At 41.9% G+C, this 25,321-nt stretch overlaps 1 protein-coding gene across 1 annotated transcript; it reads left to right on the top strand.

The window, feature by feature from the left end:
- Positions 1–670: 670 nt before the first annotated feature.
- LOC132438240 (Fc receptor-like protein 4) lies at positions 671–24,998 on the top strand. The gene is made up of 12 exons (XM_060032256.1): positions 671–731; positions 2,666–2,689; positions 9,736–9,990; positions 11,012–11,266; positions 11,701–11,979; positions 12,796–13,083; positions 18,224–18,334; positions 19,476–19,503; positions 20,250–20,332; positions 20,533–20,601; positions 24,608–24,639; positions 24,737–24,998. Exons 1-12 carry the CDS (start codon positions 671–673, stop codon positions 24,851–24,853), a joined length of 1,602 nt encoding a protein of 533 aa, XP_059888239.1. The 3' UTR covers positions 24,854–24,998.
- The last annotated feature ends 323 nt before the right edge of the window (positions 24,999–25,321 follow it).

Raw genomic sequence — 25,321 nt, 5'->3', positions numbered from 1 at the left:
TCATTTCTTTAGCAAATTTTGGTTTCTAGGACCTTAAGTTAAAAATTTCACAGTCCATTCTCCAGGAAGAACATGATGGGGCTATAATTTATTCGTTGCTGCCTGCTCAGACCAAAGTTTGTGGCTTCCTCTGAGACAAATGAGTCAGGATATTTTCATATATGTCAGACAAGGTGCAAGTTGTCTTATGATTCAGATACTTCATTATATACAGATGGTCATCTGGAGGTGGTCCAGCAGAGTCTGTCAGGGGTCAGAGAAGGACATTTCTGTATTGAATGAGAAGTTTTCCGGCTCAGGAGTGATTTAGACACATCCTTGGATTATGTGAATCTCAACAGAACTGCAGTCTTACCTGATGTCTGGTAGCAGAGAGAATAAGTTGCAGTTTCCTTGGAAGGCAGAGACTGGAGCTTTCTGAAAATAAGACAACTAAAGCCTTGAGGGGCTATTCATACCAATATATCAGAGCAGTACTTAAATATTTTTTTTATCATATATTGACTTCTGTCATTGAGATTTTCTTACACCTCGTAACATAAGTGTTCGGTATTTTAAGAAAGATTCCCCTACTTCCCCCTTTCACTTCATTAACTCAACCAACTGTACTCAGAGGAACAACTTGCTGAACTCACTCTCCAGCGCTGGGAACTGGCCTGTCTCCTATGAGATGCTCCTCAGGACCCCAGAACAGACTTCCATGCTACTGTGGGCATCCTTGCTGGTCCTCGGTAAGTAGTGGGGGAAGCCTCTGTTTGCTGGGAAAACGGAGCCTCTCCACAGGCAAAAGACCTCTCCTCTGTGCTGCTGAAAAAATGGATTTTAATCTCATTTAGAACAGCAGAAAATGAACAAAGGGGAAAGATATTGATACAATGGAATGAGAGGGAAAAAATTATTTCTAGTAATGTGTTCCTTGTTTGCTTTTAATTGCCTATGAAAAATTCCTCTTACCCCCCCCCAAAAGTGGGCTTATTTTTCCATGCAGAAAACTACAATTAAATTTGGTTACCTTTCTAATTATAGATCATGAAAACCAAGAGTGAAAGATGAACTGAGTCCCTTGCGAAAGGACCATGTTCTGACCGCGAGCTGATGTAGAATGATTTTCTGCTGAGAATAGTTATTTCTTTCTTGTATTCTAAGATCAAACCTGCTCTGATGTTCGCAAAGAACATGAGAAGAGGAGAAATAAGACAATTTCCCTTTGATTTTTCTTCCCGATTGCCAATATTTGTCCAAATGAGACACTGATTTTCTAGTAGCTCAAGCTTAGGGAAATAAAGACCAGTCAGTCATTTGTACACTGAATTTTGTTAAATGCGTTTGCCTTGTTCTCAGCTATATCTCCAGACTCCAATTAAGAAAGGAAGAGTACGGGGCTTCCCTGCTGGCGCAGTGGTTGAGAGTCCGCCTGCCGATGCAGGGGACACGGGTTCGTGTCCCGGTCCGGGAAGATCCCACATGCCGCGGAGCGGCTGGGCCCGTGAGCCATGGCCACTGAGCTTGTGCGTCCAGAGCCTGTGCTCCGCAACGGGAGAGGCCACAACAGTGAGAGGCCCGCGTACCGCAAAAAAAAAAAAAAACAAAGGAAGAGTTATTAGTGTGACTGGCACATTATGGGAATTCAGTAAATAGTGAATGAATGGCTATATGGGGCATAGCATGGTGCGGGGCAATGCAGAGTATGCAGGGACACGGAGGACATGGCCTCTGCCCTCAAAAACTGACATTCTGATAAAGAAGTCAAAGGACAAATAAAAGAGCATTTGACTTGGCAATACAAGAAAATTATTACACAATGGATCATAGGACAATGATAATTAATTCTTGCTGATAATAATTAATTCTTGCTGAGCCCTATGTCAGACAGTCTTCTAAGAATATCCCATTGTATTAATGTATCCAATCCTCTAACAATCGATGAGCTGGAACTTCTATAAATCCTGTTTTACAGATAAGGAATCTAAGTCATAGAGACGGTCTCTTGCCTTAAGTTTCATGCAGTAGCAAAGTGGCAGAGTCAGGATTCAAACCCATAATCTGACACTGGAGCTGTGCTTTTAACCACTGCCCCATACTGTATGTCCAGTTATGAGTTTCAACTGAGCGGGAATGGGAGGGGTTCTGAATCAATAGAAAAGTGAGGGTGCTGCAGCCTGGAGGCATCTCAGAGGGCTTCATGGAGGAGGTGGGATTTTATCTGGGCTTTGATGTGTGAGGGTAACTTGCTTTTGCTTCATAATGAAGGAGGAGAATAACACTCCAGGCAAGAAGATAGTGAAGCCAAGCCTCAGCAGCAGCCACAGTCATGTCAAAAAAACCAATTACAGCAACCTTAATTGATGACTTACTAATTTAGCTCATTAAAATATGGCCATGAGGTCAGTTTGATGGCCCCCATCTTACAGAGGAGAAAACTGAGCCTTGGAGGTTTTGTGCAGTTTGCCCAGGGCCACACAGCTAAAATTCAAACCTGTTTCTGCCTGAGTCTGCAGCCTGAGCTTTTGGCCATGACGTTATCTTGTTTCTCCAGGGTGGGTGGAACTGGGCATGTTTCTCCTCCATTTGGCCGGAAGTCGAAAATGGGCGGGTGAACTCTCACGGTAAAATGGTTTGTGACTCGTTGCCTTGTGCTGATGGCTTGCTCTTGACTCTCTTGCAGCACCTCCAGTCAGTGGACCACTTGGTAAGTCCATCTTTTCTTTCCCTTTCTCTTTTATGTTTCTGGATATCTTTTATTTACTTTTATTTTTTTTATATGGGTGTTGTTTTCTTTTTTTTTTTACCATCTTTATTGGGGTATAATTGCTTTACAATGGTGTGTTAGTTTCTGCTTTATAACAAAGTGAATCAGTTATACATATACATATGTTCCCATATCTCTTCCTTCTTGCATCTCCCTCCCTCCCACCCTCCCTATCCCACCCCTCCAGGCGGTCACAAACCACGAGGTGATCTCCCTGTGCTATGCGGCTGCTTCCCACTAGCTATCTACCTTACGTTTGGCAGTGTATATATGTCCATGCCTCTCTCTCGCTTTGTCACAGCTTACCCTTCCCCCTCCCCATATCCTCAAGTCCATTCTCCAGTAGGTCTGTATCTTTATCCCTCTCTCACCCCTAGGTTCTTCATGACAGTTTTTTTTCTTAAATTCCATATATATATGTTAAGATATGGTATTTGTCTTTCTCTTTCCGACTTACTTCACTCTGTATGACAGACTCTAGGTCCATCCACCTCATTACAAATAGCTCAATTTTGTTTCTTTTTATGGCTGAGTAATATTCCATTGTATATATGTGCCACATCTTCTTTATCCATTCATCCGATGATGGACACTTAGGTTGTTTCCATCTCCGGGCTATTGTAAATAGAGCTGCAATGAACATTTTGGTACATGACTCTTTTTGAATTATGGTTTACTCAGGGTATATGCCCAGTAGTGGGATTGCTAGGTCATATGGTAGTTCTATTTGTAGTTTTTTAAGGAACCTCCATACTGTTCTCCATAGTGGCTGAACCAATTCACATTCCCACCAGCAGTGCAAGAGTGTTCCTTTTTCTCCACACTCTCTCCAGCATTTATTGTTTCTCGATTTTTTGATGATGGCCATTCTGACTGGTGTGAGAAGATATCTCATTGTAGTTTTGATTTGCATTTCTCTAATGATTAATGATGTTGAGCATTCTTTCATGTGTTTGTTGGCAGTCTGTATATGTTCTTTGGAGAAATGTCTCTTTAGGTCTTCTGCCCAATTTTGGATTGGGTTTTTTGTTTTTTTGTTATTGAGCTGCATGACCTGCTTGTAAATTTTGGAAATTAATCCTTTGTCAGTTGCTTCATTTGCAAATATTTTCTCCCATTCTGAGGGTTGTCTTTTGGTCTTGTTTATGGTTTCCTTTGCTGTGCAAAAGCTTTGAAATTTCATTAGGTCCCATTTGTTTATTTTTGTTTTTATTTCCATTTCTCTATGAGGTGGGTCAAAAAGGATCTTGCTGTGATTTATGTCATAGAGTGTTCTGCCTATGTTTTCCTCTAAGAGTTTGATAGTTTCTGGCCTTACATTTAGGTCTTTAATCCATTTTGAGCTTATTTTTGTGTATGGTGTTAGGGAGTGATCTAATCTCATACTTTTACATGTACCTGTCCAGTTTTCCCAGCACCACTTATTGAAGAGGCTGTCCTTTCTCCGCTGTACATTCCTGCCTCCTTTATCAAAGATAAGGTGACCATATGTGCGTGGGTTTATCTCTGGGCTTTCTATCCTGTTCCATTGATCTATCTTTCTGTTTTTGTGCCAGTACCATACTGTCTTGATTACTGTAGCTTTGTAGTATAGTCTGAAGTCAGGAAGTCTGATTCCTCCAGCTCTGTTTTTCGTTCTCAAGATTGCTTTGGCTATTCGGGGTCTTTTGTGTTTCCATACAAATTGTGAAATTTTTTGTTCTAGTTCTGTGAAAAATGCCAGTGGTAGTTTGATAGGGATTGCATTGAATCTGTAGATTGCTTTGGGTAGTAGAGTCATTTTCACAATGTTGATTCTTCCAATCCAAGAACATGGTATGTCTCTCCATCTATTTGTATCATCTTTAATTTCTTTCATCAGTGTCTTATAATTTTCTGCATACAGGTCTTTTGTCTCCTTAAGTAGGTTTATTCCTAGATATTTTATTCTTTTTGTTGCAATGGTAAATGGGAGTGCTTTCTTGATTTCACTTTCAGATTTTTTCATCATTAATGTACAGGAATGCCAGAGATTTCTTTGTATTAATTTTGTATCCTGCAACTTTACCAAATTCATTGATTAGCTCTAGTAGTTTTCTGGTAGCATCTTTAGGATTCTCTATGTATAATATCATGTCATCTGCAAACAGTGACAGCTTTACTTCTTCGTTTCCGATTTGGATTCCTTTTATTTCCTTCTCTTCTCTGATTGCTGTGGCTAAAACTTCCAAAACTATGTTGAATAAGAGCGGTGAGAGTGGACATCCTTGTCTTGTTCCTGATCTTAGTGGAAGTGCTTTCAGTGTTTCACCATTGAGGATGATGTTGGCTGTGGGTTTGTCATATATGGCCTTTATTATGTTGAAGAAAGTTCCCTCTGTGACTACTTTCTGGAGGGTTTTATCATAAATCGGTGTTGAATTTTGTCAAAAGCTTTCTCTGCATCTATTGAGATGATCATATGGTTTTTCTCCTTCAATTTGTTAATATGGTTTATCACATTGATAGATTTGCATATATTGAAGAATCCTTGCATTCCTGGAATAAACCCCACTTAATCATGGTGTATGATCCTTTTAATGTGCTGTTGGATTCTGTTTGCTAGTATTTTGTTGAGGATTTTTGCATCTATGTTCATCAGTGATATTGGCCTGTAGTTTTCTTTCTTTGTGACATCCTTGTCTGGTTGTTTCTGGATATCTTAATAACTATCCTGTATCTCAAATACTTGTAGAAAGAGGCCTTGTTGTGCCTGCATCATTTTCTTGAGGACTACGGGCAGGTGAAAACATGTCTTAGGACTCTGACCCTAAGAGTTTGGGAGTCACACTCTTGGTTGAAACCTGGCATTGTGCTGGATGATCTTGGAGACAGGGCTGGGATACATGTCACAGAATTCAAGGAAACGGGGTGTCCCCACCTGATGTGGGATTCTAGCCAATTTGACAGAATGCATAGAATCGTGAGAGGGGAAGGATAGAAATAAGCCATTACTTCATTGGGGGAGGCTGAGGTGCAACCAACTTGCCAGCTTCCCCATGTCCCCCCAAGCTTGACAGAGCCACGGGCAACCAACTCATCCCGAACTTCAGCATTCTGTGTAGACATTTCTCTATTAATAAGCTCAGATCATGATAACTTTGAGCCCCCATCCTACTGGTCAGCAGAAAGTTCAGCCTCCTGTTGGGAGCTGTCTCCACGAGTTTTGGCAATCCCTGCTGATTTGTCCAGCCCACCCCCGCCCCCCAACCAGGGAGCTTCTTATGGTCAGCCAGCTCCAGCCAGTGGGAGCCACTGCCCCTTGATGCACACCATCCCCTGCAGCTTCTGGGCCTGTGATTCTCCCCCTCAGTGCTGTGGCTACAACCCATTTCCCACAAATCTCTGACTAACTGGGAGGAGATCTTAACTGGACTAGGTTTTGTTAAACATTCTAGGATGGAAAAATAAAATACAGAGAGTGTCAGCTAGTAGATGTGGCTAATCTCAGAACCCATTGACTCAGTCCCAACCTCTTAAAGATGCTGACAAGATGTGTCTCTCCCTGACCACTGGGCCATCAGTACATAGCAGGGGCAACTCACTTGGACCAGTGAGGAATAAAGCTGCACACACCAAAGAAGTTCTCCCTTCCCTCCAGTATAAGACCTACTGCCCAGTCTCCATTTCCCTAACCCCAGATGCTTCCCAGGAACATAGACAGTGCAGATTTCTATTCTCTTTAAGAGAAACACAACCCCGTACTCACTGGGGCATAGTATATCTGTATAAACCTCTAGAGAAAGAGAAAGGAAAAAAAGTCTGCAGAGACACATGAATGTTTCTATAATCGAACAGAACATTTAATTTCTTTATTTAAAACAAGCGTTCAGGTTATTCTACAGTTTTTGCCCCCAAACAGAGTATTTCCATTATATTTGGGTACAATTCTAAGGCGTATTTGGGGCAGTTCTTACAGAAAAAGGTAAGAATATTTAAAGTCTCAAGCTTTAAAAAAACAATTGCTTGTACGCCCTTGAATACAGACAGTCCTCCTTACCTGAGCATAAAAAGTACTAAGATAAAAACACACTTAATTGATTCCACTTATGATTTTATGGTAAATTGCATATCCCCAACAATGAGATTTTATTTTTGGAAAAAAGACAATACAAATGGAAATAATGTGTTTTATTTTCTACATCACAGAATTTAGATTACCAAGGCAATTTGTAGAACAAAGCATGAATCAAATATTGTTTTTTGTGTGGTTGTTTTTGTTTTGTTTTTTTTGTATGTGATAGCTGTAGGAAACTAAAACTGCAAAAGAGCTCCCCTGCTATGCTTCTCTCCTTTCATCATAAAGGAAAAATCTTCCCCCAGAATCCTCACCCCTTAGTTCACTCCTAGCTTTATTCCTCTGACATCTCCTTACTCAGAACTGTGTCACGTGGCTGGGCAAGTTAGTGCTTCTGTTTTTCAAACCCGCTGGTGGGCCACAGGCTCAACAGAAGGACATTGGGACTAACTTTCAGAAGCCAAACAAATATTTTCCCTATCGTTGTTTGCTCCTCTTCAACTTTAAGAAATCTTGCTTTACTACACTTGTCAGTGGCTTTGGGAGCCAACAGAGCCGTGGTCCCGCAACACTTTTACCACCTTCATGAATTACTGCATCTTTGGCAGAATCTGAAGTATCACTTTACAATAAATTTTCATTGTATACACAATGAAGGATTAGCCTATCAAAACATTGATCTCTGTGCAGGCTAGAAAATAGTAGTGTTAAAGGGGTAAGAATGTTTGAGTGGGTGTTTCCAATAGTGAATAATTTGGTCTGTGATTACTTTTATTATGTCAAGGAAGAAAACCTTTTTTTTTCTATCCTCTTAGGTTTTCCTAATGAGGGCCTGCAAATTAAACTGACAAAAGGCAGACTAGCAAGAGAAAAGACAAATTTTTTTATTCAAAACTTACGGGAATACACAGAAAAATATAAACTAAGGAGGCAGTTAGAATTTGGGACTTATATAACATCTGGATAGGGAAAGGGGCAGGTGAGAAGGCTACTTACTGGAAAACAAATGATTTTTAGGAAAGATAAATGGGCCCTTAAGAGAACAGATGGGAGCTATGCTAGTTTTGTGACAAGTTCTGCTTTAGGTGTGGTGCCAACTTCCAGTGTCTGGGGATAAGAGCTGATCATTTATTTGCTCCTGGGGAGGTGATTTATGACAACTGAACTCTTCACAGGCTTGGCTTTTAGGCAGATAAGAGAATTCAGAATAAAGAAAAATAAAATCTATTCTCAAATGCCTTCAGCTCAAAATAATTTTTATGCCACAGTGGTAGACTCATCCTTCAGTTACTAACTCTCACACCTTGAAGCTACAAAACTTAGGAAATAAACTCAGATAAGAAAGAGCCACAGTAATGGCTGCAGGAAATAAAGCTAAAAACAAAATCTCCCAACCCAGAAATCCTCTCCACAAAGGTAATAAAGAAAGCAAACACTTTTAGCATTGAATAAGCATTAAACCATACGCTTCATAATAAGCATGCTCATCACAGACAACCCGCCAAGAGATTGCAAAGACAGAAAAGGATCTCTTACTCTTATATTGCCAAGGGGATTCAGCCCATTACATAAATGTTTTCAAGATTAAACAGTAACTAGTTCTCAAGCAGGAGGACTTGACTGCACCTTTTGTCACACATAGTTTATCCTAAATTTATCATGGTTATTGGCTTTTTTCCAGAGGAAGAATAGACATCTCATATCTTTAGGACTGGAGGTAGTCTTGCATACTGCAACAAGGTACCTACCAAAGGTAAATGCTTACCCTTCCACAGGAATGGGGAGACAGGATCCAGGGGAGCTATCCCCCTAGATGTCTGCATTTCAAAAAGATGGCTCCTGGGGCTTCCCTGGTGGCGCAGTGGTTGAGAGTCCGCCTGCCGTTGCAGGGGACACGGGTTCGTGCCCCGGTCCAGGAAGATCCCACATGCCGCGGAGCGGTTAGGCCAGTGAGCCATGGCGGCTGAGCCTGCGCGTCCGGAGCCTGTGCTCCGCAACGCGAGAGGCCACAACAGTGAGAGGCCCGTGTACGGCAAAAAAAAAAAAAAAAAAAAGATGGCTCCTTCTTGAGAAAGATGTTCCTGAGTTATGAGACTGGCAAGAGGCTTTTTAGCCATTATAAAGATTCACATACATTTGAAAGAAATTCTGAAAGAAAAAAACAGAGGGAGAAGTTGTTTCCCTTATTTTCAACAGGGAGAATTAAACCTCTTATCTTTAATTTGTATTGATATTTACCCTTACATTCTCCAGCTTCTGTCCATTAATTATTCAAAGATCTTAAGGCCTGATTTTACGCAGGGCCCACATTTTATTTTCATGAAAGAGTATCTTTGGGGTGTGGGGAGTTAGAAGCACCTAGTTCCCAGCACTCATACTCTTTGTAGTTATTTCAATATAATTTTCACTTCAGACAACAGCCTGCTCACCCCTCCCCTACCTACTTCTTGTTGGAAAAACATACTATGGACCCTTTTCCATAACTGCGTAATTGACCCCAAATTCCTATACTCCCTCCCTCTACAATCCCTCACCCCACCATATGGCCACGCCACACAAATGCTCATCTTAGAGAGGTGTGTGTAACATGAAGAGCCCAGGTGGGAGGGAGTTCAGGAGGAATCTACCTGAGGACCTGGTCCTGTTGGAAAAGGTAAGGGGGTTTGCGGGCCTCCCATCACTGATCTTCTGTGGTGAGTAGGTCCTGCTGGGTTTGCCCTCTGAAAGGTTAGTCTGTTCCTGTAGACAGACTTCACTGTATACAGAGCAGTTGCTGCACTCCTGGGTAAGGTGAACACAGCTGGAAAACTTGAAACCTGGGGAAACAGCAGCCCCGCCGGGGGGCCTTTCAGAGACTCACCAAAGCTGGGTGCTTCAGTCCACTCCACACAAGCCACTGCAGTGGGGACTGCAGACACCTCCACCTCAGACTCATTTCTCTTCTCCCCAGCTACTGTATCCAAATCCATGATTTCCCTCCAGCCTCCGTGGACCACTGTCTTCCGTGGAGAGAGAGTGAATCTGACTTGCAATGGATTTCACTTCTATGCACCAGAGAAAATAAAATGGTACCGTTGGTACTCTGGAAGACAACGTCCAAGTGAAACCCAAGGAAACACCCTCGAGGTTCGTGATTCTGGACAGTACATTTGCCAGGCCCCAGGCTCACTCCCGAGTAACCCTGTGCGCTTGATTTTTTCTACAGGTGAGAAAGAAGGTGAATTAGTTAAAACATTGGAAGTGGTTTGCAGTACATCTTAGCTCCCTGGATTTTCCAAGAACTGAGGCCCTTCATTCTACTCTAACTTTGATCTTTCAGGTTCATGTCCTCCCTCACTGTCTATAAGTGTTTTTCAAACTACTATTGACATTAGAGTTTAAATGTCTGATATTAATCAACAGACATTCTTACACACACAATTAAAGAAGGAAGTTTTAGTTTTAGGGGATTCAAAAGTGAAGCTGTCTTAGGTCCTGCCTTCAAGGGCTCTACAGCCTCCTTGGGGAGAACTTACGTATACATGAATGTACTAAGCACAAAATAGAAAGTGAAAAGTGCTATAAAATAAGAATTCAGAGGTGGGAAATCTCCAGCCTCAGGGCTTGTGTCTTCACCTGTCTTAGGATATGTCCCTTCTCTATTTCAGAAAATTTAGATCACTCCTCAGGCATTGGTCTATAGGAGCAGGCATTCACTGCATCGTCTCAGAGAGAAAGGATAGAACTAGCCTGTAATCAGAATCTGAAGAGCATGAGAGCTTCATGAGTGGACCGCATTCACTGCCCCTTGACCCTGAATTTGTATCTGTGACCATAAGCCCTCTGCATAGCGCACTCCAAAGCACTGTAACAATTCCCAGTGTATTTCTCCAAGAACTACGTCTTTGACGACTCCTGTTCTGTTATTTGGTGAGCAAGTCGGTGTTGATCTTCTCCGTAATCAATGACGTCAGAGATTCGGTCACACCTCCTCTCAGCTTTTCCTCTGCACATTAGAATCCTTATATTTCTGAATCTGTCCCTGAATGGTTAAATAGACGTGTTTAGGATTTATTTAGGAATTGTATCTGAAGCAGGTCAACTGATTTGGAAGGAAATGAGTGAGCTTGAGTCAGGAGACTAAATCCTGGGGGAGAAAAAAGGAAGAAAAAAAAATCTCTGTAATTCAGGATGCACAGAGGAAGGAGTGCCTCAATAACAACGTCTTATCTGTGTGTGGTTTCCAGCCTCCTTCATCCTCCAGGCCCCACATTCTGTGTTTGAAGGTGACGAGTTGATTCTGAGGTGCCGGAAAAGGGGGAGAGAGAAACTGACTGCTGTGAGGTACTTTTGGAATAGAAAACTTATTTCTGATTCTAATAAAAGCTTGGATCTTCTGATATCACAAGCAAGTTTAAACAACAGTGGCTGTTACCAATGCACTGGATCCTTGGAAAACAATCGTGTATTGAGAACAAGTCTCACAAATATTCGAATTCAAGGTAAACACTTCATTTCATACAAATTTGCTTGGCAATGTCAGGGCAGGGTAAATTGGGCGCATCCGCGGGGATCTATGTAAGTGGTGTTTTTTGGTTTTTGGTTTTTTTTGGTTGTGACGCTCAACTTGTGGGATCTGCTTAGTTCCCTGACCAGGATTGAACCAGGGTCCTCGGCAGTGAAAGCACAGTGTCCTAACCACTGGACCTCCAGGGAATTCCCTATATAAGTTGATATCATAACAAACTCTGGAAATATTTGAGACCACGTCCTCCAAGAGGCAGAGAAAGTGGAACAATTTGACTTAAATAATCCTGGGAAAGAAAAATGTGATAGAGGGGCCGATAAGTTTGTCTTGCTGGGTGTCTGAAGTTTTCCAGAACCGCGAATCCAAGCCTGCCTCATACTGAGAACTTGATTCACCTCTTCTCTCTAGAGCTATTTCCACATCCAAAGCTGAAAGCCACAGACTCCCAGCCTACAGAGGGGAATTCTGTAAACCTGAGCTGTAAAACACAGCTTCCTCTAGAGCGGTCGGACACTCGGCTTCGCTTTGTCTTCTTCAGAGACCATGGGGTCATCCTCTCAAACTGGAGTACATCCCCAGAACTCCAGGTCACAGCCGTCTGGAGAGAAGACTCAGGATCATACTGGTGTGGGGCCATGACCAGCGGCATCCACAAACGCAGCCTTCCACTTCAGATTGACGTGCAGGGTGAGTGCTGGAGAGCCGGGCTGTGGCGTCTCCCCTGACTGCTCCTTCTGGCCCAGTGAGGGTAGGGACTGCCCAGTACAGATGGAGTTTTTCATCCTGACAGAGGCACCAGGCTTAGACTGTGAAGTGAGGTAGATAATAAAAGAAATACAGGATTTCATTTCCACCTCTAGTTCTCTAAAAACTTAGTCTTTCTTTGAAATTCTAGCACCTTGAAATGACAGAGGTGATTCACAGAGGCAGATACAAGAGTTGGGCAAAACAAAATGAAAACAAGAAACAAAATTCTCTGCTACTGAATCGACAGATTCTAGGATGTCAGATCTTGGGGCAAACTATTTAGAAGACACATATCCACAGAGGTGGACCCTAACCAGTAACAACAAACAGTGTGATGTGTAAAGCAGAAGAGAAGGACATGCATACACACAAAGATAAATACAATAAATATCAGCTTGTCTTAGGTACCAAAGCAGGACTTCTGGAAACGGATGTGGTCTAGGTCAGTGTGATGATAGCCACTATTGTTATTACTTCTCCCAGGTCAAAATAATTCACACTGACAACTAGGACAGGACATAAAACCCAAATGATTTTTCAGGGAGACCCAATTTTTCTCTCCTGGAGTCTGTGCATCAGGATGGAAAGGTTACTACATTTAATGATACTCTAGGTCCCAAATCCACAGTCTATGAGCTACAGTGCTAACACCTGCAGAAGAGTATATCTTAAAGTCCCATAAAAAGTGACCCTGTCCAACATCCCAACCCTGTCCTCCTCTCACCATGCCCTCACCTGTTGTCTGTGTTCATACAGGAATCCCTGTGTCTGGAGTGTTCCTGGAGACCCAGCCCCAGGGGGACCCGGTGGTTGAAGGGGAGATACTTGTCCTTGTCTGCTCTGTGGCTGAGGGCACGGGGAACACCACATTCTCCTGGCACAGAGAGGACACGAGGGAGAGTCTGGGGCAGAAAAGTCAGCGCTCCCAGAGAGCAGAGCTGGAGATCCCTGTTATCAGGGAGGGCCACGCAGGGGGCTACTACTGCACAGCTGACAATGGCTACGGCCTCATCCAGAGCAAGGCGGTGAACGTCTCTGTGAGAAGTAAGTCTTAATCCCCATTGACCTTATTTATTCTCAGATTTCTCAAATTAGGGGTGGGCATAGCCAACACTATCTTTGTGACTCTAATTTTTCTATTTCCATTTTGCCATTTTCCACTGCGATATTCACTTTTTTCCATTAAATATCAATAATTCAGGTTATAAGGAGGTACTACAGTGAGGGAATGCTGGCCAGGGGCCATTTCATCTCTTGGGGATGATTCTGTGTGCCTGTATGCTGATCCATTGTGTGTTGCTCTCAAACAGCAGTCTTATGTCATTAGCAGTGTTTTAGGGTAGGGTATAGCTCCTTCATCCTAAGCGTCAACTATACTCTCCTTTTGGTAATCCTCCACAGGGCCAAAGACATAAAACATCCCTTTACTCCATTACTGTAGGTCTAAGAGTGTGTCAATACCAACTTGTATTCAGGTCAGGAAACTTACAAGTACCAAGAGTGAATACAGAGCCCCATTATGTCCACAGAGGAGATAAGCCTTCCTTTGGGATAGCACAGTCGTAGCTTATATCTTTACCTTCCTCTGTCTCCAAGGAGTCATACTAGTTCAAGCCAGGTTCCCACTCAGCTCCCCTGGGACTAAAGAAATTGTTTCTATGGGGCTTCAATTCATCCTCTATCTCAGGTTCAGTTGCATCCCAGGCTATCCAATAAAGCTAGTTTTATGGAGGAACTACTGGAAAGCTAGATTTCCCTGCTTTCCTTTACAGTAAAACCCCTTAAAAGAGTTATCTCTACTCACTCTCTTTACTTCTGTTTTCTCTCAAACCCATCACCTTGAGGCTTGCCTCACTCCAATGGTACTTCTATACCTATTCATCAGATACCCCTTTTAAGGTTTTTTTTTTCTTTTTACTGGATCCCCATCACATTTTTTAAAAATAAATTTATTTATTTTATTTTTGGCTGTGTTGGGTCTTTGTTGCTGCTTGTGGGCTTTCTCTAGTTGTGGTGAGTGGGGGCTACTCTTCGTTGCGGTATGTGGGCTCCTCATTGCAGTGGCTTCTCTTGTTGCAGAGCACGGGATCTAGGCGTGAGGGCTTCAGTAGTTGTGGCACGCGGGCTCAGTAGTTGTGGCTCACGGGCTCTAGAGCACAGGCTCAGTAGTTGTGGTGCACGGGCTTGATTGCTCTGTGGCACGTGGGATCTTCCCGGACCAGGGCTCGAACCCGTGTCCCCTGCATTGGCAGGCGGATTCTCTAGATCCTCCAACTCTAATACACCTGCAAGTCCAGATAGCTCTACCTTCAAAGTATCACCAAAATATGACTAATTCCCACCACTTCCACTGCTGCCACCTGATCCAAGCCACCTGGATGATTGCAATAACACTCTGATTTTCTGCTTCACCTGTGGCTCCACACAACCTGTTCTCAACACAGTATCAGAAGGAACTCTCTAAATCATAAATCAGATCATGTTACTCTTCTGCTCAATATCCTCCCATGGCTTCCCATCTCCTTCAGAGGGAGAGCCAATGTCCTCTCAACATCCCACCAGATCCTGATGATCTGGCTATCCTGCTGTTCTGACCTGATGGCCCACCACTGTCTCCTCACCTTCTCCACTCTAGCCACCATGGCCCCCTGTCTCTTCTTCAAAAGTTCCAGTCACACTCCAACCTCAGGGCCTTTGCACTGCTCTTCCCCACTATCTTCATGCTCATCCCCTCACTTCCTCCAGGACCTTACTCACCTTCCCAGTGAGACCTTCCCAGCCAGCCTATGTAACATAGCAGCTCTTCACCAAAGCCCTCCCTCTCCAAGTCTTGCTTGATTCTTCCTCACAGCATGTGTCACCAACTGGCATGCCATGCAGTCATTTTCTGTCTCTTTCCATGCCTCCCATAGTAGCCTCATAAAGGTAAATCTCTATTTTGACCATATTTTATCCCAAGTGCCTATTCCACTGCTTAGCTCATATTAGGCATTCAATAAATATTTGCTGAATGAATAAGTTTTACACATATCATTTTTGCTTATCGTAGTCATAATCCTAGAAAATAAAGATATTATCATCTCCATTCTACAGAAAAGGAGTGTGAAACTCAGAAAGGTTTGGTAATTTGCCTATGGTCACAAAGCTTATACCTGGCAGCCCAGATTTGAACCTCAACACAATCTTTTAGCTCAAAGAGACAGAGATCTTTCCCTCTGTCTGACTTGTCATACGTAGCATAATGCCCTCAAGCTTCATTCATGTTGTTGCAAATGGCAGAATTTTCCTTCTTATGGCTGTATAATATTCCATCATATTCACATTCCATCATGATGGAATATTATATATATATACACGAGATTTTCTTTGTCCATTCATACATCGATGGACACGTAGGTTGCTCATGTCTTGGTTATTGTAAATAATGCTGCAATAAACATAGGGATGCAGATATCTCTTCAAGACAGTAATTCCATTTCCTTTGGATATATATGTAGAAGTGGGATTGCTAGATCATATAGTAGTTCTATTTTTTAAAAGTTTTTGAGGATCCTACATACTGTTTTCCATTGTGGTTGCACAGGTTTACATTCTCACCAACAGTGTACAAGGGTTTTCTTCTCTCCACATCCTTACCAACACTTGTTATTTCTAGTCTTCTTTTTTTTTTTAAGTTATAGGGAATAAAGTTTATTTTGGCAGAGAGTGTTAAACAAAATTAAAGTTGCATACATTAGTAACATAACTCAACGTCCTTAATTTAGTGTAAGTGTGACACATTTTCTTACTTTCCTATGTTCTGCTAAATCACCATAACGTAGACTGCTTTATTAAACTGAAATGCTGAAATTTAATTTTACTGTTTGTTTGTTTGTTTGTTTTGCCGTACGCGGGCCTCTCACTGTAGTGGCTTCTCCCGTTGCGGAGCAAAGGTTCCGGACGCGCAGGCTCACGGGCCCAGCCGCTCTGCGGCATGTGGGATCTTCCCGGACCAGGGCACGGACCCGCGTCCCCTGCATCGTCAGGCGGACTCTCAACCACTGCGGCACCAGGGAAACCCAATTTTACTGTTTTTGCTTATGCTCTGATTCTAAACAAACTTTATAAAAAAGCCATTGTAACAGGTGTGAGGTGCTACCTCACTGTGGTTTTGATTTGCATTTCCCCAATTAGTGATGTTGAACACCTTTTCATGAACTTGTTAACTTTTGCATGTCTTCTTTGTAAAAATGTCTATTCAAATCCTTTGTCCATTTTTAAATTGGATTATTTGAGGGTTTTTTTGCTATGGAGTTGTATGACTTCCTTATATTATTATATATTAACCTCTTAACAGATACATGATTTCCATGTATTTTCTCCCATTCTATAGATTGCTTTTTCATTTTGCTGATTATTTCTTTTGCTGTGCAGAAGCTTTTTAATTTGTTGTAGTACTATTTGTGTATTTTCACTTTTGTCGCTTGTGCTTACGGTATCATATCCAAAAAGTCATTGCCAAGGCTAATGTCAAGGAGCTTTTTCTCTATGTTTTCTTCTAGGAGTTTTATGGTTTCAGATCTTACATTTAAGTCTTTAATAGATTTCAAGTTAATTTTTGTGAGTGGTATAAGATGGAGGTCCAGTTTCATTCTTTTGCATGTGAATATCAAGTTTCCCCAGCACCATTTATTAAGAGATTATCTTCTCCACTGAGTATTCTTGGCTCTCTTATCCAATATTAGTTGACAGTATATGCATGGGTTTATGTCTGGCCTCTTGATTCTGTTCCACTGATTTATGTATCTGTTTTTATGCTAACACCAATTTGTTTTGGTTACTCTAGTTTTGTTATAGAGTTTGAAATCAGGAAGTGTGAAGCCTCCAACTTTGTTCTTTTGTTGCAGGATTACTTTGGCTATTTGGTGTCTTTTGTGGTTCCATACAATATATATTTTTTAATTTCTGTAAAAAATGCCATTGGAATCTTGACAGGGATTGCAGTGAATTTGTAGATGACTTATATAGTATGGACATTTTAACAATATTAATTCTTCCAATTCACAAACATGGGATATCTTTCCATATTTGTGTCTTCTTCAATTTTTTTCAACAATATCTTATAGTTTTCAATATACAGGTCTTTCACCTCCTTGGTTAAATTTACTCGTAAGTATTGTATTATTTTTGATGTTATTGAAAATGGGATTGTTTTCTTTATTTCTTCTTTGGGTAATTCATTGTTACATGGATAGAAACACAGCTGATTTTTGTATGTTGATTTGGTATCCTGCAACTGTAGTGAATTTGTTTATTAGCTCTAAAGATTTTTTGTGGAGTCTTTAGGATTTTCTTTATATAAGATCATGTCACCTGCAAATGGAGACAATTTTTCTTCTTCCTTTCCAATTTGGAGGTCTTCTATTATTTTTTTCTTGCCTGATTCCTCTGGTTAGGACTTCTAGAACTATGTTGAATAGGAGTGGTGAGAGAGACACCCTTGCCTTGGAGAATGGATCCAATGGAAAAATCAGAATTCCCCAACAATTTAGTTTATTCCTTCCATCAGTTTCTTTCCCACCTCCCCTTCAAAGACTCAGGCTTCTATGAGGAAGGAAACTGGTGGCATTTCATTGTGGTATCCCAATATATTTTTTTAATGGAGAGCAATCTCAGAGTTACTGCTGGTTCAGCTAGTGTCCTAATCAGTGGTGATATTTGCTTTCTTTCTCAGGCAGGCTGCTGTTCCAAAGTTAGGTGCTGCCAAGCCGCTGTCGCATAACATCTTTCCAGATGTCTAGGGGAAATTTCCAAAAGGCCAAAGTACAGAATAGATAGAGAGATAGAGAGGCAGATGTAGATTTTCCCCCAAATATTAATTTCTGAAATGATGTCTGGGGGTCAGTGGAGGGAGCTGTCTACCTTTCTCCCCTTTGCCACAATCCACCCAGGCTCTTGTCTTCTACCCCTTCACAGTGAGTCACTTCCTGTCACATGCAGGCTCAGGGCTGTGCTGCCCACAAGTAGAAACCTGCTTCCTGTGCCACACCAGTCCTAGCCTAGTCCTCAAAGGCCCCCATGAGTCCTCATCTTTTAGATTCTTCCCTCTACCAGGCTCAAGGCCCCAGCCAAGCTGAGGAAAGGTTCCAGGGCTCCAGGCCCTAGACCCCTCCCCTGGAGGCTCATACAGGCTTTTCCCCTCCAGGCACCCCAGGGAAAAGAAGAGGCCTTGTTGCTGCAGGAACCACTGGGGGGATATTCAGCGTTCTCCTGGCTGTGGCCCTGCTGTTTTACTGCTGGCACCAGAGGAGACTAGGTTTGTGTTCTCTCTTACCTTTTGCTAGAGCCCATGCCCTGTCCCTGCCTCAGACACCCCAGCTCATCCCAACCTCAGTAACAGCCACGCCACCGTTCTCTACCTCACCACCTCAGCGCTCACAGACACACTCATACTCTTCCTTGAAATGGCAGTTTCCTTAATAGGTATCTAGTCTAATCTACAAAGCCTCAAGTGGAAAGGTAGGGAGGAAATAAACATTTTAATGTGAAGTTTCAAAAACTTTAAATGGTTTCCTTGAGTAGTTTCTTTGGTCCAAACAGACTGGTCAACTAGATGCTTCAGCCCACCCTACATCCCCTAGAAGTGGACAATCAAAATAAACTGGAAGCCTCTATGAAGAAATGACTGAGAATGGGAGCTGGCTAATCTTTATCCTTCTTCTTCCTCAGAGACTTCCCAGAGTCAAAGCCTGAAATGAGCACCTTGTGCTCCAATGGCTCTACTCTCCACAGGTCAGGCCGCTGCCTCCCCCTCTACATGGTGGAGAGAGTTTCTCCCTGGTACTGTCATGTGCTTCCAAAGGCTTCTTGCTTTAACCCAGGTCAGGGTAGTTTCAGATGCCAGGAAACCTGGTGTAGAAGACAGGCACAGAAACTTTTTCAGCTCTAGTATAATTACCCATCCTTCCTCCCTGTCTTTTAATTTAATTCAATCCAACTCAACTCACCAGATCCTTCTGAGCACCTGCTATGTGCCCTGCACTGGGCTGAATGTAGGGAGCTTTGGACCTTTGACCATGAGTCTCCTTAACGAGCTTGAGACTGAGGTTCCTTTGGGCATAACCACAGATGTCCCTGGAAAGCCATCTACAGCCCCTCACTACTCTGCCAGAAAGACAAATTTGGCTATATTTAGTATTTCCTGAGGTAGATCAACACAGCCTTGAACCTTAATAAGTCTCAAATAATTGTATATTCAACATAGAAATGTGTAGCCCTGTCCCCAGCAAGTTATATGCATTGTTCAGTTCTTTTTCACATGGTTTTCATGAGAATATGGGACTGGGCCCATGTTTGAAATAACTTTCTGATGACCTCTCTTAGGCAATGCATGTGTGTGAAATATTTGAGAATGAGCTCCCTCTGCTGACACAATCTGCCTTCGTTTTATTTTGCAGGAGATGGTTCTCTGGGAGACACAACCAGGTGAGGCCTCAGCCTTCTGGTTTCCCAAGAATAAAATGTGCAGAACTGTGGGGCTGCAAGTTTAGGCTAAGTGATTTCTCTGTGTCCCTGTGTCTAGATACTCCCGTTTTCACATTCCTTAAAATGGCCACAATCACAGCTTCCTAGAATCCTTCTAATAGTTTGTATAATGGATTTTGCATGTATTTAGATCAGTTTCTTATTTGAAATTTATCTGAATGGATGATACCAAAGGTTATAGATTTTCTAGGTTGCCGCAGAATATTTCTGGTGCAAATAGTCCTATAGTTAGGCAACGTGTTACTATAACTACGTATAAAATGACTGTTAATTCTAGACTTTCTAGAGGAACCTCAGTTTCTAGGAATCTTCTTTTTGCCCCACATGTGCTCATATACTCATCAAATTTTGTGCTTTTAAATTTGGTTTGGAAAATATGGTCTTCTTCTGTCTGTGTCAGTGCCTCAGTCTTATAGTCAGGGACTTGGAGCATGGATTATGTCTAATTTCTTCTTGAATTGTCCAGATAGAATGCTTTGAGGACACTTCCTCCAGGTGATGAGGCTGGGTTTTTTTAACCAACTGAGAGTGACCATTCTATCTATGAGGTCATCATTCCTATGATGTTAGAGACTCTTCTGGCCTTGTTCTGCTGACTTCTCCCCATTCCTTTTTGTCTCTGTCTATCCCACTCTTGTGCATATTATAATGTTCCAAGGATGATCATGTGTTTCTGTGCCTCGCAGGAGACCCCTGACCCTAGGCCCAGGAGTGTCCTTCCATCCCATGTGCCTTGCCCCAGTGGAGCTGCAGCAGTTGCATGGCAATGGTAAAGATTTCCTGGTAGGAAACTGCTCCCAGCCTGAGCCAGGGAGAGATACTTTGTTCTGAGGCCTGGCAAAGGCCCCTGGTCTCCCTAAGTATCCCAAACCCAGACATTCACAATAAATAATTGCTTAGGAAGAAGCATCTGCAGCATACCCCACTGACTGGGACAGCTTAGAAAGTGTTGCTTTTTTTTGTTCTCAGAGCACCCCAAAGAAAGAGACCTGGTATATTCTCAGATCCAGATTATTCAGCCTGGGGAAGAAGGAGAAGGTAAGTCACTGGGGAGAGATTCTTGCTGCAAACTATATTCATTCATTTGACACATATTTACTGAGCACCTCCTATGTGATGGGCACTGCTTTAAGTAAAGGGAGTAAATCAGTGAACAAGGCAGATAAAAATCCCTACAGTGTGATGCTTAGATTCTGAAGAGAGAAGGCAAACACAGAAAACTACATAACGTATCTTTGCTGATGATCAGAAGAAAAATTAAACATCCTTCTAACAGATATTATAATCATGAAGGTGTATGTACAAAGATTTCCCTTAAGTAATGAATGAATGATGGCAACGCACCTATTATGTGATAAGGATATATATGCATTATAATATATAAAAATATACATATGTATGTAGATGTTTAGTTAATCCATATAACAACCCTGTGTAACCAGTATACTGAACAAGCAAGACTCATGACTTAATTACAAAAATCTTCCGTCTCCCACTGTCTGTTTAAACTTTCTTCTGTGAGAGATCTTCTCGGGCACTCAGGATGAAAATTCTGGCAGCCAAAGTCTTTACAAAACATTATCTTAGACAATAGACAGTAGATGGACACTTTATGTCATAGTCTCTATTAAGTAACTAGAACATCTAGTTTGAAGATGTTAAGCAAAACTTTCCCCTCTCCTAGTTCAGGGAAATTTCAGAATGGAAGCTGGCAATGGTAGGGATGAGGGGGAGGACGAGGCAGAGTTGGCCTCTCTGTTTCTTTGGTTGGCTTCCCCTAATTAGCCTGGAGAAAGGAGTGGGAAAGGAGTTACTCCAGCTGGTATTTTGGAAGCTGGCTTCTGCCTCTCTGGGATGGCAGATGGTTAAGCAGGCACTCCCCTGTATAAGGTACATGTGTGGTCTCTTGAGGTTTCCTGCTGGACCCCTCCTTCCTAAAATTCCTTTGGCACAGCTGGTGCATTTCTAATTCCAGGAGTTGTTTGTGACTCCTTCATTGGCCTCACCTCCAGTCAATCACCTCCAGCTTCCTGCTGCTGGATTCCCTTGGTACCTGGAGGCCCTATTGAACAGGACCCAAGGTGACCATACTCCTGCTTGTTCTGTCTCCCACGTGGACCACATCTGTCCTTGGGGACACCTGGGAATTTCAGGTCCTTGCTGACCCACAGCTTTCTTCCAATCCCACCACCAGTCATGAGTCAGAACTCTCAATGCTCTAGATAAGGGTGTTGAAATATTTTTTATTGTTATCTGCAGTAAGAAGTACAAATTGTACTGTTAAGCAGTGTGAATGTGCACACACTCACACACACAAACACGCACATAACTGAACTAAAGTTTTAGGAGACAGTACTTAGTGTGATGCACTCTGTCTTCTAATCTACTCATTGATTGTTTTAATCAGCTTTATTGAGGTATAATCGACATACAATATAATTCTCTACGTTTAAACGCACAGTTCAAATTATTTTAATAAATGCATCCATTCACAGAACCACCACCACAATCACGATGTCGAACATTTCCAACAGCCCAGAAAATCCTTTCAGGCTCCTTTGCAGTTAATCTCCCCCCAGCTCTACCCCTGGCACCCACGGATCTGCCTTCTGTCCTATAGTTTTGCTTTTCTATAATTTCGTATAAATGGAATCTTATGTAATGGAATCTTTAGGTCTGGATTCTTTCACTTAACATAATGTTTTGCAATTCATCCATATTCTAGCATATTATAAGTAGTTCACTATTTTTTTTGTCATGTAAAAAGCTATGCACATTTAATGTATACAACTCATGAGTTTGGAGATAAATTAACACCAAGGAAACCATCACCACCATTAAGGCCATAGATATATACATCATCTTCCAAAGTTTCCTTCCACACACTTGATGATGATGATGATGATGATGATGATGATGTGTGGTAAGAACACTTAACATAAGATTTACCTTAGCGAGCTTTAAGTATACAATAGAATATAGTTAGCTGTAGGCACTATGCTGTATAGTGGATCTCCAGAATTTATTCATCCTTCATAACTCAAACTTTGTACCTTTTGAGCAATACCTCTAGTCTCCTTTCCCCCAGCCCCTTGGAACCACCATTCTACTCTCTGCTTCTATGAGTCTGAGAACATACAGTATTTGTCTTTCTGTATTTGGCTTATTTTTCTTAGAATAATGTCCTCCAGGTCCATCTGTGTTGTCACAAAAGACAGGATTTCCTTCTTTTTTAAGGTGGAACAATATTCCATTGTGTGTGTGTGTCTGTGTGTGTCTGTGTGTGTGTCATACTTCCTTTATGCATTCATCCATCAATAAACATTTAAGTTGTTTCCATATCTTGGTTATTATGAATAGTGCTGTGATCTCTTCAAGATCCTGATTTCAATTCCCTTGGATATGTACTCAGAAGTGGGATTGCTGGATCACATGAGAGTTTTATTTTTAAATTTTTAAGAAACCTCCATACAGTTTTCCATAGTAGCAGTACCAATCTGCACTCCCACCAACAGTGTACCAGAATTTCTTTTTCTCCACATCCTTGCCAACACTTGCTATCTTTTGTCTTTTTGATGATAGCCATCCTAATAGGTGTGAGGTGATATCTCACTGTGGTTTTCATTTGTGTGATTACTGATGTTGAGAACCTCTTCAATAACTGTTGGCCATTTGTATGTCTTCTTTAGAGAAACATCTATTCAGAACTTTTGCCCATTATAAGATTGGGTTATTGTTATTATTTTAGCTATTGAGTCCTACGAATTCCTTATATATTTTGCATATGAATCCCTTATCTGATATATGGTTTGCAAGTATTTTCTTCCATTTTGTAAGCTGCCTTTTCTACCTGTAGCACCTCTCCAGTATTTTTGTGCCTAGTAGAAATTTCAGTTGTAACGTGATCCTGAACACAGTTTACAAATGGGGTTAAGGACTTTTACAAGGTCACAAGCCAGTAAAAGACTAAGTCTTCTGTTTTGCTATAATATTTGCTGCATATAGTGCCTATTGCTATATTTGACTAACATGCATCATCTGAACACCTGCTTTGTCCGTTACTTTGATTTCTCAGCCATCCCCACTAATCAGGACCTTTTGAATGACAGAACTGCCACCAATTTGATTGGGTTAATTGGGTACATCCTATGAGTCACCTTGATCAGTCGCTGCTCTTCACACTCTGTCCTTGACATATTTGTCAAAACACCACTGAAGCTGAGCACTCTGTTGGTGGACGAGTTATATTTTAGGCACTTTATGTGTTGATGATCTGTAGCAAGATTTCTTCACCAGTGCCTGTGTTTGCATGAAGCCCCTGAAATTTTATGCAAATTTCCATGCATATGTCTATTGTTCTGGGGAGGGAGTACATAGCTTCTATCAGGTCATTAAAAAGATCTGTAAATCCAGAAGGTCTATGGTAAAAATATAATGAAAACGAAAGAGTTCCAGGATGTATCTTTTTTCCCAAGCTCTATCTCTCCATAAAATTACTATATATAGCTCTCATGATTCTACCTTCTCTGAGATTCTTAATTTCTAATATGCAGGATATGACAAATCATACCTGCTAAACTCTTCTCTCACTATGGCTCCATCTCTAAGAAACTTTGGCAATAAAATCAATAACCAGAACATGCTAATGCAAGAGAATTTTTCTCACAGAGCAGACATTTGAAGAGGTCTAGTGAGAACTTGCAGAACAAGCAGGGGTTGGACTTCAAGGTTGGTAAGATGGAAGTTAAGAGAGGCAAGAATTGTAACTAAGAGAGAAATTATCTCTAAACATCTGGTAAATGAAGGGAGTGAGATTTCTTTCTGTGGTATTAAGGGAGCCTGAAAAGGACATGCAGAAGGCTGGGTTACGAAATGGTAAAACAAAGTCACATGTGTTGTAGGACATGTTGGGGATCAGGGAGGAGAAAACATGACAATCAATGCAAAAGGCCTAGTGACTCCCAGATTCTGGGAAATAAGCTATAAGACTGAGTTCTGAGTGGATCCAATACTCATAGTTCAGTGGTTTCCTTTTCTTCCACAGGAAATACCTTCAGAACATCTCTAGAGGACCAGGTGAGTTTCATTTCCTGACGGTTTTCTCTCCCACTACTGCTTATAGCCCCATACTCCTTCTCCTTCCAGTTCTTCTTCTATCTTTTTTCCACCCCAGCATGCCTCAATTGTCTACTCTGAGGTGAAGACACAGCTCCGAGATGATTCGGCTGGAAAGGTCGGCTCTAAAGATGAAAATATCATGGAAAATTACAAGGATGTCCTACTCATGTGACTTGTCCCTGATCCCAAGACCCAGCTCAGTGCAGTCCTTGAGGTCTCTAGAGTGACCAACTAGTTCCAACTTTCCGGTTCTTCTTGCCCATGTGCATTCACTCCCAGGACTTCTGATTCACCCACTCTGATGCCGTGATGGGAAAGCCCCTCAAAGACGTCACTGAAATGACCAGGGTCCATGGTTAAAAAAAGAGCCTGTGTGCCTGCTCTGAGCCTAACCTAATGTGTTCCCTAGGGTGTGATTTAGGGGAAAGGAATAAGGGGGGAGAAGGACTGCTGCTGAAAAACAGAAGCATAAATTTTGGAGAACTGGGATTTGCATCTAGACAGAAAGGACCAAGTGACTCAGGTCTCTGTTTAATACATCTTCAACAATTCTCCCACTGGGGAATCAGCTGCATCAATTAGTTTCACTATGAGTGGCTGCATGTGTACTTTACAGGAATGCATAACCCCATCCCTCCTG

This window comes from Delphinus delphis, chromosome 1 (genome assembly GCF_949987515.2).
Source record: "Delphinus delphis chromosome 1, mDelDel1.2, whole genome shotgun sequence".
Taxonomy (NCBI): Eukaryota; Metazoa; Chordata; class Mammalia; order Artiodactyla; family Delphinidae; genus Delphinus; species Delphinus delphis.
This window is presented reverse-complemented; position numbering and strand designations above follow the sequence as displayed.